Source organism: Centroberyx gerrardi, chromosome 8 (assembly GCF_048128805.1).
Source record: "Centroberyx gerrardi isolate f3 chromosome 8, fCenGer3.hap1.cur.20231027, whole genome shotgun sequence".
Lineage (NCBI taxonomy): Eukaryota > Metazoa > Chordata > Actinopteri > Beryciformes > Berycidae > Centroberyx > Centroberyx gerrardi.
This window is the reverse complement of record NC_136004.1, coordinates 4,553,941-4,571,085: the sequence shown is the minus strand read 5'-3', so window position 1 is coordinate 4,571,085 and position 17,145 is coordinate 4,553,941. Positions and strand designations below refer to the sequence as shown.

At 43.6% G+C, this 17,145-nt stretch overlaps 1 protein-coding gene across 1 annotated transcript in view; it reads right to left on the bottom strand.

Annotated features, from left to right (window-relative positions):
• The window catches only part of cacna1ba (calcium channel, voltage-dependent, N type, alpha 1B subunit, a), a 135,193-nt gene extending 119,185 nt beyond the window's left edge, over positions 1-16,008 (bottom strand). The window contains 3 exon segments of the mRNA XM_078285198.1: positions 11,304-11,443; positions 13,022-13,127; positions 15,749-16,008. Of these exon segments, the coding sequence (XP_078141324.1) occupies positions 11,304-11,443; positions 13,022-13,127; positions 15,749-16,008 (506 nt within the window).
• Between the last annotated feature and the right edge of the window lie 1,137 nt (positions 16,009-17,145).

The following is a 17,145-nucleotide window of genomic DNA, read 5'->3' as shown; positions in this document are numbered from 1 at the left end:
GGCAAACTGCTTTTATACAGTAGCTGCTCTGTGATCTCATCTTGTCATGGGTGTTTTTTTTTAGTGCGTGTGTGTGTGTGTGTGTGTGTGTGTGTGTGTGTGAGAGAGAGAGAGAGAGCTCCCAATCTACCAGGAACTTTAACTCTGATTGGGGCAAGTGCTGGTTGTGGTTAAGTTGGCATACAGTGCATGCAGCCACATGAAAACTGTGTACAATATCTTTGTGTGTGTATGTGTGTAGAGCTGCAACGATGAATCGATGAATCGATTAGTTGTCAACTATTAAATTAATCGCCAACTATTTTGATAATCGATTAATCGGTTTGTGTAATTTTTTAAGAAAAATAAGTCAAAATTCTCTGATTCCAGCTTCTTAAATGTGAATATTTTCTGGTTTCTTTACTCCTCTGTGACAGTAAACTGAATATCTTTGGGTTGTGGACAAAACAAGACATTTGAGGACGTCATCTTGGGCTTTGGGAAACAATGATCATGATGATCAATGATCAATGACATTTTTCACCATTTTCTGACATTTTATAGACCAAACAACGAATCGATTAATCGAGAAAATAATCGACAGATTAATCGACAATGAAAATAATCGTTAGTTGCAGCCCTATATGTGTGTGTGTGTGTGCTTGTGTGCGTGTGTGTGAAGGGGAGGGGGGGCTAGAGTATGTGTATATACGTGTGCAGTAGATGCAAGATAGGTGCAATTTGTCAATAAGCAAAAATGAAATCACCCATGAAATTTCCACAACCGATCACCAACCAACCAACCAACCAACCCATAGACGCTGAACCCAGACAAGCCTTCATCCATATTGAATACCATCCCAGCTTGTCTCCATGGCAACAAATAAATCTCTGGGGGGAGGGGGGAGGGGGGAGTGGGGTGGGAGGGGGGCATGGCATGGGTTCACAGATGATGAAGTGCCTGTAATAATACCTTTGACACATGGTTATGTAAACCTCAACTTGCTCTCGCTCTCACCGCTAACGTGAACGGCGAGAAAGGTAATGACCGCGAAGCAATACGCCTTTTAAGTTTTCTTCGTATTGACTAAGAAATTTATGCAGATGAAGTTGTGGCACAATTAAGCCCTCAAAAAGAGCACAAGCAAGCAAATATCCCCCTTCATCACCAATTGCAAGCACAAATTGCTTCAGCTGTAACACTAACCGAGCACCCTTGCGCCCTAAAGCCCCTTTATAATTGGAGCGTTCCCTCATCTGATCTGAGATTCTGGGACAGAAAACTCTCTCCTGTGCTGTGTGACTTGCTGGTGATGATGCCTGCATCCTGCAGAGATGATAGCAGCCATACTGAACGGACAAACTCTTTGTGCCTTTCAAAGGATCTTATATACTCTACAATAATTTGGGGTGAGTTGGTACCGTGAAGTGTTGTGAATTTGGTGGAATCTCAATTCCTCAAATAAATATTATGTGGGCAAAATAATGAGATTTACATATAATTTACACAGCTATGACCATAGCAGGCACAAAGTGGCTTTCTTTTATGATCAGTGCTACTAGCCACACTTTCCACTCATTATGCATAGTTAGTAGCATTGCAAGCCAGACGAGTGTGATCAACTCTCCCTGCGCAAACCTTTAGTGAATCTGGGCCTGAGAGAAGCGCTGGTTGTAGTCAATAATTCAAATAGTATCAAACATGGTTTGACACCGAACCCTTGCTGGCACACACTGCATGCCAGACAAGACAACAGACAAGACAACACAACACTAGAGTATAACAAAACATAACATCTGTCACTTGGTGGATGGACTATCCAAAGTGCTTTACAGTACCACAAGTGCATTCATTTCTCACATGAGTGTGTCCAGTGCCATGCTCTAGCCATTGAACTGCACAGGACCACAATATTTCCCCGATCAAACAGGTCATATGGTTCCCTTTGGAGGCCTATGTGCTGATGCTATAAAATGAGACTGGACCATCTCTGTGATGGACAGTAAGTGCAAATCAATGCTTTGAGTTCAGTCAGAGCTTGAGGCCAATGCCAGTAGTCATGTAATGGACATCAGCTTAACATAATGACAGGCCGCGCTCAATAAACTGCACTCATCACCGCTTGGCATCTAGACAAAGAGATAACATGGCTGAACGGGGCAAAATAACAGATTCTGGAAAGAGCCTATTTAAAATTTCCAATTTGGGTGTGGCACCCTGCCAAAATACATTAGACGTATGGGTTAATTTGATCCTACTGCATATATACACAGTCGCATTCATGCGAGCTCTCAGCCACAAGCTGATTTCCCAGCATGCCCTCTGGCTGGCTTCCCCTGTAGATGAGAGTGCAAGCAAGGTAGCGTGCAGAGACACACGGCCAGTAGCTGAGAGGAGATGGCGCCTGGCTCCCTGTGGGGTCCCGACCCTCCCTGACAACCAGCTCTCAGATCAATCAGCTCCCTGGGGGTGGGAGGGAGGTGGAGGGTGGGGGGGGGGGGCTGGCTAGAGACACATCCCGGGCCATCGATCTACTGTCTCAGACACATCACTCTGACAAAAAAAACACATCAACACACAGCTTCTCTGTCTGCCTCCTGTCCTCTCTGTCTCATTCTCTACTTCATCCATTTCCTGGGAACATCTGACGGGCTGAGAGAGGCTGAGGCCGGTTAGGCCGGTCGAGTGGCAGGAGATCCCTCCTGTCACGGTAATGAGGGAACACAGACTGGAAATGCTCCAGACGTGCCCCGAAATGGTCCAAAGTTCAATCAAAATTGATTTTTTTCCCACCTCCTTTGACATGCCTGATGAGATTCTGTGCACAAAAGCACCAAACGGATGCCTTGCACTGCTGTGAGACCCTGTTTTGAAACAAAGTGACTGATGTATAGGTCTTAGGGCAGAGAGACTTTTGTCCTTTGGCCTCAGCGGCTGGTTCATCCCCAAAAATACCAGCCACTTACACTATCTAATACTAATGCATAATGCAGGACCTTTCTGGCATTTCCTAACTCTGCATTTAGGCCTAATACCTCGTAACTTATATTTTACATTTTAATGCATTTCGCTGATGCTGCTATCCAGAGGGCTGTAACAGTTGAGTATTTGAAAAGCACAATGGTAAACAGGCCAAAAATTGTGATCAACAAAGTAGGTGAGGATCATACATTCTTGATTTCATGACTGATCCAGCCTTAATTCCTGAAAAGAGGTTGCTACTGTCCTAGGTCAGTGGTTCTCAAAATGGGCTAACACTCAATCCATTAAACCCTATCCAAAGTCATTTGCCATCAAAACTTAAAAACCTGCTTATAAATAGACTACATTTCTGGGAACAATGGTATAATAGAATAATGACTGATGACTGACAAGTTATTATTATTTGGCAAGTGTGACGAGTTGTTACTTTGCTGTGTGTCAGCATTGGTTTTGTTGTGTTTGACATGGCAGAATTTCAAGCAAACCCTAATTTATCAACAAAACCATGTGGGGGCAGTCATTTCCTTCACTGGTCAGAAATTGGTGTGAAAAAGCAACTTTCATCTGGAGTAAACAAGCATGGAGCATAAGTATCAGCTTCATTTGGAGTGACAAATGATCCGACCCATCACATCCCATCACCCATCACCATCTGATCACATTGTCAGTCCAAACAAAACACCAGGGTTGGTTTGGAAATTTACAAAGAAGCTCTCTCAACAAGGTCTCGGTCCGATTGCTGTGTTCTCATATGTCCAAATGAATGCAACTTAGGGGGAAACCGCTCCAGGGCTAAACTAACTACGTGTGACAACGCCCTAGGAGTCAAGCAAACTCGGTTCCTCACCACTAGGCCAGTGTCCAGGTGAGCATTGCCAGTGTCGCTGCGGGATCGCCACTCAGCAAGACCGAAGCGGCCAGCTGCCCGTCGGTGTGCCAGCAGCTCTCGCTGAAATATGAGCTGCCATTCCAATGAGTCTCTGTAACAAAAACCTCAGTGCGCTGCTCATTGGGTGGCGGGACGAGGCCGTGCAGCAATAGGAGTGAATAAAGCAAAATCACTAACTCTTTCTCCACTCCAGCGAGCTGGCTGATCAGGCGTGGACTCACTCGTCAGGAAGGAAAGGGATCGGCAGGGTACCGCGCCTCCTACGAAGCATTGCACATGAACTTCAGTCTAATAACCTGAGGATAGGATTAAGCTGGGGGAATTCAACCATACTCCATACATGTGAAATATAGAAAATCATCATGATTAAGGCATTTTGCTATTCACAACTGAGGCTTGGCTATAGTAAAGATCCAAATGGAATGCTATGCTATGAGAAAGTTCTTTTCACTCTATTGCTCTTACCAAGTTCTTTCTTAGAATATAATAACGTGATACTTTGTTGAGCTACAGTACAGCATCCTGGAGCTGGTAGGGTCTCAAGGACACTTCAGCAAGGCAGATGCTTGTCGACATGGGGCTTCATGACCCGAGTCCTCTGGTTTAAGTACAGACTCTCTAACCATTAGGGCACCCTGCCTCCTTTGTCCTTATTTGTAATGATGATACCTAGCCTGGCCATCATTATTCAAGTCACAGAACAGCAGACAACATCAAAAGACAGCCATAAAAAGACCTTTTTTGGTGTTAATGTCACATTAAGGTATCAATACCAAAGGGTTGAAAAGCAAAAAAAGTTCCAGTAATGCTTTATCAACTCCACCATAACTCCATCTTCATAAATATGACAAAATACAGAAATGCAGAATAAAAATCAAATCAAGGCATCGCGAACATTTCCCAGTATAATTGTTCACTTCCCTAGAATAATACCCACTTCAATAAATGGTTTGGAGAGTCACACACAACACGGCTGCTGGTCAAGCTGCCAGTCAAGCACCTCCCTGCTGTTCCTCTTCACTGCTACACTGAGCACAGCAAATGAGGAGAGGATAGGAGTACAATAGTGTTTGACCGATATGGGTTTTTAGCCCAACATTCTAGGATTGAACATGCCGATAGCTGATATGCAATATCTTTAAATTTGAACCATTTTCATATCCAAAAGATTCCAAAAAATTACAAGTATTCAGTGTTTCCCCAAGAATTTATGAAACTTAGCAGCTCCTTAGGGTGAGGCAAAAGGCCAAACCGATATATCAGTATAACCTAGAGCACACACACTGCTCTATTTCTTCTGCTCATTCTCTCCCTCCCTCCCTCTGCCTTCCCTCCCCTTCCATTCCGCACATTCTAAGTTCTTCTCTAATTTGACCAGAAAACGCCGGTTACAATGTAGTTTTCTCAGACAGAATTGCCTTTAGGCTGCTTTTAAGATGTCTAGTGTTTTTTTAAGATCTGATAATTCTCGGTTAAAGTAATCACATTGTGTTTATATCATCTTAAAGTGCAAGTTCTACTGTTATGTCACACACAGTTCTGTCGTTTTGCATAAGAACGTCATAGGAAGAGAAGCAAATGGAATGTTTTGCTCAGGCAGGGTTAAAAAGGAAGGGGGGTTGTATTAAATGCTCTTTGTTAACATGTTTTACTATTTCAATACACAGTGTCAAATAAAACCGGATGCTTTATAGCACTATATTTATTGTAGAATGTATAATACGCCTCAGGTAAAGTATACTGTAGCAATACTCTGCACAGTACTTCTCAGAGAGGATTAAATGCACACTCTCTCTAACTGGGCTAATTCATCTACAGTGAAACCTAATCAATTATTCATTTATTTGTTCCACTGCCTTTCTCTTCAGAGAGAGGCTGATTAGAAAGGATCCCACTGTACAAAAGGCACACCGTACAAACGGCACGGTCGAGCTTCTTGTAGAGATATGTGCTGGGCTGTGTGCATTAGCCCTGACCGCAGAGCCATCATCACGATATCCACAGTCTGGATCCTAATAACCCTCTTTACATCAGGGAGGAAGTGCCTTGGAGCCAGAACACCTGATTGGCTAATATTGGTGTTCAGCATTCAGAACAGATCCACATGGGACGTCCAGATGCCTATCGCACAGCTACTGTGAGGCTCTCAGTCTGGCTTTATGCATGGCTGCAAGAGCGGTCTTACCATTAGGCAAAGGTAGGGGACTGCCTTGGGCCCCGCAGCCGGAGGGCCCCACAAAAGACAAGAATACAACTAATGTAAACTTATTTGAATGAATTTAAAAGAAATTTACACCCCTCTTTTGGTTACAATAAATTATTACAATCTTGAGTGATGGTCACTCCCCTACTCAGTCAGGCTATAGTGGGCTATTCCACTTCTAGTGAGATTTTGCCACTTGACTTTAGCAAAGCTACACAAGTTTATATATAGAAAGTATGAATTAAAAAGCAAGAGAGTTGGGATTCAGGGGGGATTCAGGGGGGATTCAGGGGGCCCCATGCTTGCCTTTGCCTAGGCCCCCCAAATCTCTAAGTCCGCCCTGCATGGTTGTATCACAAAGTTATTAATTCTTGCCGTTTTCTAGCCAAAATACAAAATACATTTGGTTCACAGATGATTTAAAATATATGGTTTGGATGGGGACATTTATCGGGACATTATTGGCCTTTTATGAAAGATTAATTACCAGCCAGTCCATGTCGTGCACTGACAGTATGATGGAGGTTCCTCCCAGACCAGAGCTACATAAAACAAACAGCCTGTAAAACCTGCAATGGCATTTTATCTTCTTTGCACATTTTATTAACATCATTTAATCATTCAATAATGTTTTTTATTAATTAATGCTTCATTAAAAGGCCAAATGTATTCCAAATGTATTTCCGCTACCATTGAATATAGGTGCCTAAAAGAGCAGTTAAGCCACATAAGAGAATTTCATTATTATGGGTTTCAATGGAGAGTTTTAGTGTCCCATGATGGTCTAAATGCTGCTTCTGATGCTTTTCCATCTGCACTGTCCCTGTAATTTAGTTGGCCATGAAAATGATATCACTTATATTATAATATTGGCAATCAGCAGCTTCAATATAAAAATACTGATGTCAGTATTAGCCTTCAAAACCCCATATTTGTCTAACCCTAGTGCGCTCCTACTCTTCTCTCATTAGTATCCGACTACGCTCTGTTTTCTCTTGTTGTTTTTCTGCTCAGCCTCGCCTCTCCGCATGCATCTACAAAGGGTCTGCAGCACGGTGCTGTATCACACATTGTTACTACCGCTGGCACTCTGAGCCTCATCGGGTAAGAGTGTTTGCCAAACATGGAGACCCACCAGTCCCTGGTGTTGGTTCAGGGGGAGGTGTGGATGCTGCTGAGAGAGAGCCAGGATCCTCTGTTGATCGCAAGGCATTTACACAGCAAATACACACGACCGGTTCTTATCATAATCGTACCAGTATTCCCGTCGCTAAGGCTGTGGCGCTCCACGGTGCATTTGAGACTGCAGGTGGTGATGAAATAGAACAGAGGGGGACTTCTAGAATGAGAATTATTCTATTACAGTTTTGTCTCCAATCGAAAAATAGCCTTTTCCCAGGAAACCCAGATCACAGCTGTGGAGATTTTATAGTTTTTGGTGAAAATTGGCCTCCCTATGGAACATAACATCTCACCAGGATTTATCCAACCCAATGACTCTACAGGACTATTACAATATTGACAGTAGACGTCCATTGAGGGTGCAGCAGCAAAATAATACACTCCTCTCAGGTCTGGAAATAGAGCAAGGGACAGAAAGTGGGAGATTGCTTTAAGAAATGCAGCCACTGTGGGAAAAAAATCTATTTCTTTTGGGTAGAAAAATAGAGCAAGGCTATTAGATGTATAACATGAAAATAGCAACAAAGTACAGGGACGCTGAACACAATAAGACATTGATTTGAGTAGGAATGGATCAAGGGAGTACTCTCAGCTGCTAGACAAACAACATGTACGAATATTTCCTCAATCACGTTAATTAAGTCGTTCTGAATTTGCATACAGGAAAAAGTATTAATAATTGATGTCATTTCTGAAAACAACTTTTAACAAAAGCCTTGACTATTCCCAGCTGGGACAGTTTGTTATCCCTAAATGACCAGCGGAATGCAATGTCAACAACAATGAATTTCATTTTTAAAACACTATGTATGTAATATCCATCATTATCTCTAAAATATAGAAGATCTGTAAAATTGTCTCATTTAGTCAACCATGAATTTAAAGGTTCCATATGATTCAGTTTTCATGATTTTGTTTACTATGACTCAGGATCAGAATAATGATGTTTCGCAAATAAATATGGTTTAGTTAAAAGGCATATGTTGAATCATTGTGAAGACTAAGTCCTCACAATACTGGATCCTGATTGGCCGACAACAGTAGTCCCTCTTAATCTAATGAGGTAAAACTGCTGAGCGGAGGCAATCAAAACCAAGTCCAGTTGTGATGCGTTTACTGGAGTCTGAATCTGCCTGTAAATTTAACTACTCAAAAAAATCTCTTCATTAAACACCTTGTATATAAACACATATATAATAGAAGCAAATCTGAATTCCTGTAATAGGGCCCCTTTAATGTACTTATTATATCATACCATCATTCAACCAATCAACACTATCTTCATGTGTGTGTGGGGGGCTGGCTATAGGAGCGAGCCGCTGCAGAGATCCAGCCCTTGCTGCTGCTTTGATCCAGCCAGCTATAAAGAGGAGCGCTGAAGTGAATCTATTCCCTGTGCGTTCGGTTCAATACGCTATTGATCTGGGTGGGAGCGCGGGGAGGCAGATATATGCTCTTATTAGCAACTCCCTACGTCTTATTGGAACATGCTAGAGGTCTGGCCCGGCCTGCGGGACCTAAATCCGAGCTCTTTCATTCACACGGCCCACCAGATCTGATTAGCAGCCCGTGAAAGATGACCCGGGCCCCATGTCCCGAGACCCTACACGTGTGCGATGTGCGCCGGGATCAATTGATGGCATGTTCTTAGCGGTAATGGCGTTAGAACGAGACACACCCTGAACTGCCTCACACATTTAGCCCTATATTCTGTCCATCAGTCCATCAGTGTTTCCCCTAGAATGTTATTCTTGTCAGGGAGGAAAAGCCTCTGAAACAGCATTTAAACCATCATGGGACACTAAAACTCTCCACTGAAATCCATACTAATGAAATTCTTTTAGGTGGGTTAGCAGCTCCTTAAATCACAAATCCACCCTAAAACACTTTAACACTACAGCTATTGGTGAAGTATCGTGCATTTCAGAGTCCTTTGTGTTGTTTGGTGGTGTATTTTTCTTATTCCTGTGGATAAGTGGGCAAACTTAGACGATGTAACATGTTTTTCCATTTTTTTCCGTTAATAATATTATTATTATAGCCTAGATGTATTTCCAGCAGCTACAATGGAGTTTGATAGCAGAAAATGTTTCAGCAATCTAAAGCAGCAACGGTAAACGTCAGCCTTTGGTGTCAGTCCCTCAAAATCAAAGAAATCCAACGCAGAAGAGGCAGAGATACCAATGTCTCCACCAACAGTAGCCTCAGTACACCAGAATGCAATGCTTGGGTCTCACTTTTTCGAGAGTGGATATCTCTCGTTCGCCATTGCTCTCTCTACTGTACAACCTACAGCTGAATGCGACAAGTTCATGAACTCTCTCTCTGTGGCTTGTCGAAAATCATTCTTAAAAACGTAGGAAATCACTAACTGAAGTAGAAGTAGACGAAGCAGGTTGTGGGAAAGTGGGTACACCAAAAAAAGTAAATTACAAAACTTGATCACAAAATAACTCCTGAATGCACTGAACATCATGGATTGATGACATCTAACAGTGCAAGACAACCTGAGGAGGGATCTTTCCTATAAGGCAGGGTGACCCACCCACCTATTCAATGGTAAGGGAAACTCTGATGCCATATTACAAACAAACAGGTAGCTGACAGTGATGCTGTGTTCCACCTCCCTGTCATCCATATAACTGAGGTCCATGCTGATAATCAATGAGTCATTGCTAATGACTAATTGCAATGGGTTTCTACACAGCACATCCTGCAGGAAATGGCCACATCACGGGGCAGTGATTTGTTGTGCGTATTTAGTGTGTGTGGGGGTGTGTGCACATGCATGACTAAGTGTGTATGCGTGTCTTCCAGCCCGTACTAGCGATCCGGTATCTGGCCCGGGCCGGGGCTGACGACACGGCTCAATCCGTCAGTGTAGCGCGGCAGTGATAAGATGTCCAGACCGCCGCAGTAATGGCACCCCCCTCCATCCACCGCCCCGGCCCTTCAATTATGGTTATCATGTCAGCCTGCTCAGCCCCAATTCAATCAGGCCCGCCTGCCTGCATGGGCCGCTCCCATCCACACACACACACACACACACACACACACACACTGGAAGAGGAGGCTCCGGCTGCAAGCGCACACAGGCTCTGACAACCTGTCGAGAAGCCTCACCTCCACCCATCAACATGCTGCGGATCAGATGCTGCATACATGCACACACACATACAACATACACACCACACTCTCCAACCATTCCAGCAAAACCAGACTCATTCCACTTATTACATTTCCCACCGCCTGCTTCCCCTTCTCTCTCAGCCAGCAGGAACGACAAAGGTTTGTGACTCCCAGTGACTTCCTAGTGGGTGGGGTGGGAGGGTGGGGGTTGGTGGCGGTGGAGGAGGCTCTGTTTATTGCGATGAGCTTTCTTTCTGACGTAAGCCCCAATAGATGGGCCAAATAAATCTCTGAGCCATTAGGTAGCGGAGGCCGTTCCCCTGGCGCTGCCGGCAAACTACCCAGGGACTTTCTCCAGCGTAACAGCATCCTCGTCACTAACCCCCCCACCCCCTCCCTCCCCTTCCAACCCCCGACTCCCATCCTCTCTCCGTCTCCACACCCTCCCACCCCCGCTACCAACACCACCTCACTGGTTTTCTCATCCCACTCCACAGGACCCTCTCCTATTCCTCTATAGAATTGGTTTAGTAACAATTTTAATTTGCTATTGCATTGCTATGGCATAAGCCTCGATACACATGGCACATGATACACAGCACAGTAAAGTCATCACTATGCTATGTGGAAATCAGCATGATGCCAGTACGTTTTCCCTGTTGCAAAATGTGTACAAAATGGTTTCCTTGTTGCTTCCCTGCACATATCTAACACAGACAATACCACCTTATCAAGACTCCGTTTATTCAGACAGGGTGAGAACACATTGCCATCTGGAATGGCTCGGCTCTACTGCGTCTTCATCATTAGAAACACAACACACACACACACGCTCATGCACACACACGCATTAGCTTTGTTCTCCCCTCATTAATCGGCGCTGACCATCAGCGCTGTCAGTTAGCAGCTGTATTAACCATTAGGCTGGCGCTACTCACCCCGTTAGGACCACCACAAAGTCCATTACATTCCAGCCATTACGCAGGTAGGAGCCTTTGTGAAAGGCAAAGCCCAGGGCGATGATCTTGATGCCGGCCTCAAAGCAAAATATTCCAATAAAGTAGGGCTCTGTGTCATCCTGTTGGGACAGAGAAGAGAGAAATCACAGACTCACATCCGTTAGACAGATAGATCAGTTTACGATACACTGGCCTTTCAATAAAAATATTATATATTGGCCAGTCAATGTTGTCAGCCTATATGATGGAGGTGAGGATGTGATGTTACTCAACAGCTTCATGGATGTCAGTGTGTAAAAGCTTGCCTCACCCTGCCTTAAAGAGCTGACCTAAAAGAGTTTCATTAGTCTGGCTTTCTGTGGAGAGTTTTAATGTCCCATGATGCAAGAATACAATTCTGGGGGAAACACAGAAAAGCTTCAGAACAGCTTCAATCCAAAAATGAAGTTCATCAATTTCAAGTAAGTTTTAACTAAGAAAAAGAAGACAGACACCTTTTAACTTTTTAAATATTACTTTTCTTGTTGTGTCACTTTATCTTGTTTCTGTTATTCGCTTTCTTTTTCATGCCTCTGAACTGTTATAACCATGTTTGTAAAGCACATTGGATTACATTGTTGTATGAAATGTGAAATAAAATAAAATTGAAATAAAATTTGATTTGGACTTGGATTAGATGAAGCCATCAAGCAATTTCTAATTTAGGTTCTAGGTACTGAGCTAATGCTTTTATGTCTTATAGAATAAGCTTCAAGTCCTACATAAGTAAAGAAATAAATGCTATATAAACATCTGTGTCATCTGTGCAATCTATTAGTGGTAGGATAGTAAAAAAACAAAAATAATCATACTTGAAGTGAACATTTTTGTGTTTTTAATTCAAGTGGGTTCCCTTTTCCACAATCAGCCCGTTTTTCTGGAAATAGCAGGAATGAGCAAATTACACCAAATGACCATTGTTTCCTCCAATGCTTGAATAGTAAGATCAAATTTCTAGGCTGTTAATAATATTATTATTATAGCCTAGAAATTTGATGTAATTTGGAAGAAATAAAATAAAATTGCTGAAAAAAAAAAAGCTGAAAAAACAAAAAAAACCCGCAATAATATCGTATATCGTGATATTTTGGCGGGACAGTATCACCATATTACATTTTGGGATATCGTCCAAGCCTAGTCGTGATGACACATCTGATCGCTTCACATCATCATGAACACAGCGATGTGTCAGACGGCGCTTCTGCCCGTCTGAGAGAGCGGATCAATGGAAATGGGCAGCTGGGAGGCTCCTTGCCTCAGGGAGTGACATTTCATTCTTAAAAACGGCCCTACTAGCTTTTTGATTGGATGGAGGGGCTTCACAGCACTTGCCTCTTTAATGGAAGGATTTAACAACAGAGCTGGGTGGAGGGGGGAGGGGACGGGGGAACCTGAGGTGATGATACACAGGGGGATCAGAGGCGGCTCTGTGGGGGTTCTGCTTAACCCGCAGCAACTGTGGAGGACGGATCTGCTCTGCCATTGGGTAAAAAAAAAAGAAATGTTTTCCTGCTGTCTGTTCAAAATCCTGCATTTCTAAAAAACTTTTCAGGAATGTAGGGAAAATAGCTTTGGTTTCAGATTGACAAATGATATTTAAAAGCCCTATGGTCATGAAACTTCCTCTGCCTTGTAAATAACTACTCAAACAAACTTACCAAGCGCTCTGACATGGGCGTCTTGTCACAGGCAGGTAGGTGTTGCTCCAAAGCCAGCACAATGCAGTTGGCTATGATGGTGGCCAGGATCATGTACTCAAATGGAGTGAGACTGTTAAGGAAGACTTGTGGGAAAAGGAATGCATACATTGCTACATATGCAAACACAACCACACCGTTAGACCACTTCAACAAAGCATGGGGAATATATAAAGACAAAATCCAACCTAAAACACTAACACTGTCAGGTAATTGGTGATGTCACATTGAGATATTTCCAGCACAGCTACAATGGAGTTTTAAAACATCAGCGGTAAACGTCAGGATTTGGTGTCAGTACCTCAGAATCAAAGAGCGAGGGCTTCTTTCTAGAGCTGCCATTTTGCACCAAGAGACGTTCAACTATCATACAGGGAGAAATCCATCGTAGAAGAGGAGAGAGACCAATTTCTCCACCCACAGGAGCAGGAGAGAGACCAGAATGCAATGCAGCCACAGGGCATGTTGTGTTTTGAGTAAGGGGCTCGGCCACAATCACAGACACGCCCCAGTGTTCACAAACTAGTTAGCTGGCTAGTTAAATTTATACGGCCATATGCCCACCTTTGATTGAAAGGAACCACTTCTCTAGGCATTCTGTAAAAACGTAGGAAATCACTAACTGAAGTAGAAGTAGATGAGGCAGGTGGAGGGAAAGTGGGTCACCAAAAAAGCAAATTATAGCACTTCATCACAAAATAACTCCTGGAATGCTCTGAGCATCGCAGATTGATGACATCTAACTGTAAGAGTATCCCAGGGTGGATTCTTCCTTTAAGAGTGATACAAATACAGCAGTAATCACTAAATCTGCCACAGTCAAAAGCCTGCTGGGACTCCCCTTAACAATAGATAGCAATTTTGCAGTACTGAGCAAGAGGAGTGGCTCTGACAATTTCAAGAAACTGTACATGTATCTGCAAAGATTATTGGGTAGCTGCTCTCCCTGCAGTGCACCGCTGTTGTTTATTAGCGCTACCACCCCAGGCTCCCCTCAGGGGCTGTGTGAGCTCTGCAAGGAGGAGGAAGACCTCAGGAGAGCGAGCTGGCCAATGGACTACAGCCGCTGGCCTCCAGCTGCTCGGGGCCATAATGGATCATTCTGCAGTGTTGCCATGATTGCTCTGCATCGGGATAAAAGGCTTAGTAATGCACTGCTACGTCAATGCATGATAAATGTTTGCTCAGCACTGGGGGTAACCAACCAGTTACTTAAGTAATGGAAGCCATTACACAATTTAATGTGAATTAATTGCAACACCTTGCGCACTCATTAACTGAGAAACAGTGTTTCACCACTGACTTTTCCTCAAAAAAATATCCAAATCTGCACATCTGCAAAACATTTTGCTGGTGAGTCAATACACAAAACTCAACAAGTGGCATCCACTGTCACATAATCACGTAATGCAAGCCGAATCAAATCAAAAGGTGCCAGTGAGTCATTTTAAACATGCATCCCCCTGCATTTTATTGTTATGGCTTGTTTGTTTGGTGTCACACCCATGCAGATTGCCGCCAGCCTGCTGTTTGCTGAGAGTTCAGCACCATGGACAGCACCCTCCTGAAGACAAGGCTTCAGAAAAAAAGATGCAAAATACACTTGAAAGCACAAGAAAAGAGGATTTCAGACAAATGTGAGTCAGACAGCGGCCTTCCAAAACAAAGCGAAAGGTGTTGGCAACATAAAGTCCATAAATCAACTTTGAAACTAATCCTGTTCTCTGTGCAAGCTACAGACTGCATAGGAGGGCCACCATCCTGACAGCATTTGCTATGGCAGTGGCTTTCATATGGTATCTGGGTTCCAGAGAATCCCCAGCAAAAATGAGGATTAGTTTACTTTCAGCATTCCTGCATTTACTGTAAATTAGCACAAGGAGAGAATGCATGATGACTATTCTAATCAGTGGTTTCAATCTGTGCACCTGCTGTAGAGACAGACAACAACAATCCTCTCAGATTAGGATTCCTGGGATAAAACCTATATCAAATGGGGGTGTATATGTATGTAGGGATCCTGGACATGAAAAAACTTGACGACTTAAAACAACTTTAAATTATCTCGACATTAAGTCAAACAGTGCACTGAAACACACGCAACATGTTATACATTCTGCCCAACGGCTCTACCTTTAGGCGACGATTAATCCCAGCCGTTCTCTCTTGTAAAGCGAAAACGTCACGCGGAACTCTGTAAAAAAACATCTGGCACTTTATTGTCACCTTGTTACTGACAAACGTAAATACCTCGTAGCACATGGCTTAAGAGCTTTTCTGAAATATGAAGAGCTACTAGTAATTTCGGCCTATAGAATATCGACCAATGAGTTCTTAATCACAATAAAATCTTAAATTTACAAGTGGTTTAGGCTGCTCGCTGTCGCCATCCACGGTATATTTTGGCGGACGAAGATTGAGGTAACAACAGGCGAACCAATATAAAAGTTTAAATTGCACTTAAATAATTGCTTCTTTATGTATTGCATGTATGCCGAAATTAAGTGTGCCTTCTAATGATTCGTAAAAGATCTTAAGTCATGTTGTCCTGGGTATGAACCTTTGCCGGTAAGCAAGACAACAATAAACGGCTAGATTTTGAATGGAGTTCGGCGTGGCGGTCTCACCATACGTGATAGAACGGCACGTATAGGGGCTAGACTGTAGACTGGTGGACTGTAAGGATATGGCCATTCGGTGATCTTTTTGGCATATTTCCGTATGATATTATCCTCGCTGAAGATGAACAGAGAGCGGTTGACGGTGAGGCAGCTCTGTTTGACGGGAATGGGGTTGTAAATGGCCATGGTCCTGGCTCTCTGGGCCATCGTCTGCTTGTACATCCTCTGGCCCCCCGGAGGCACCGTCTGCCGGCTGGCCCCTCTGGCCGGGCCCGCAGGACAGCCGCCTCCATACCGGCTGGACAGTTCGTCTTCAAAGCGAGCCATTCTCGGATAGCGCGGATCTTGCTGGAGAAACCAAAACTGACAGCAGAGAAGAGATGGAGAAGAAGCATCACAACACACACAGTCGTCCCGGCCACCAGTTCCTTTAGGTGTGTGTAACGTCCAAGAGAATAAGAGTCAAACATTCACAACACCATCAAGAGAGAAGAGGGTCTCTTCTTCATCAACGTCAGTCTGTTATCTCTTCCTCGCTCTGGCTTCCCATGCTTTCAATTTCCCCGACATGGAAATGTTGCTCAAAGTTTATATTTTCAGATTCCATGATGCATCATTTTCCATGGGTGTTCCTCCTCCGGCTGACTGCTCCTATCTTCTGGTATATAATGTACTGCCGCTACAAGTCCATGCCTTTACCAAAACCCTTGAAAAGCCCCCAGTCAGTTTAACATACAAGACTGCGCAGAGGTAACCTCGCGAATCGCGAAAGTGTGGCTTCAAAATACATTTTCTCGTCTATAAGATCCAAAAACAACTGATGCATCGTTTCAGTGCATGTTCCCCTCCGCCTAGACTCGTTTTAACCGTTGCGGTTTGAACGTTAAATGAGTCTTGTTGGGGTTTTTTTTTTCGGTCTCGGTCAGTTGTTTTTAATTCACTTGAGCGAGGAAACTGCAGGGCTACACAAGTTTCGTCCGTTGAATCACCGTTAATGTAAATGTCTAATGAAACCACTTTCTCCACTGCTCCTTATGGAGAGACCCCACGTGACCCAGGAGACGCCAGCCAGTGGCTCCACCTGGACCGGCCCTGTTCCCATAGCAACAGGGAGGAGAACCACACCAGTGTCAAGCTAGCCGGAACAACAGGACGGCCGAACACACTTTTCAAAGTAAAACGCTATTTACGAAAGGGCTGCAACGTTTTATTTAACGCGACTTGGTGTCGTTGCAACAGCAAATAGTAATACGATACAACAACGAAAATAGAACATAACTAAGGATATACCAAATGGGTGGGTGCGGGGTGTGATAGGCAATATAAGTATCAAAATAGCCACAATAAAACAAACCGGGCTTTCGTTCAAGCATTTCAAAATCAGAGTCTCTGTTGACGCACATCTGTTGCAACGTTTCTTTTTAGATAAGATTAGATGAAACTTTAATGAGCCCCGCAGGGAAA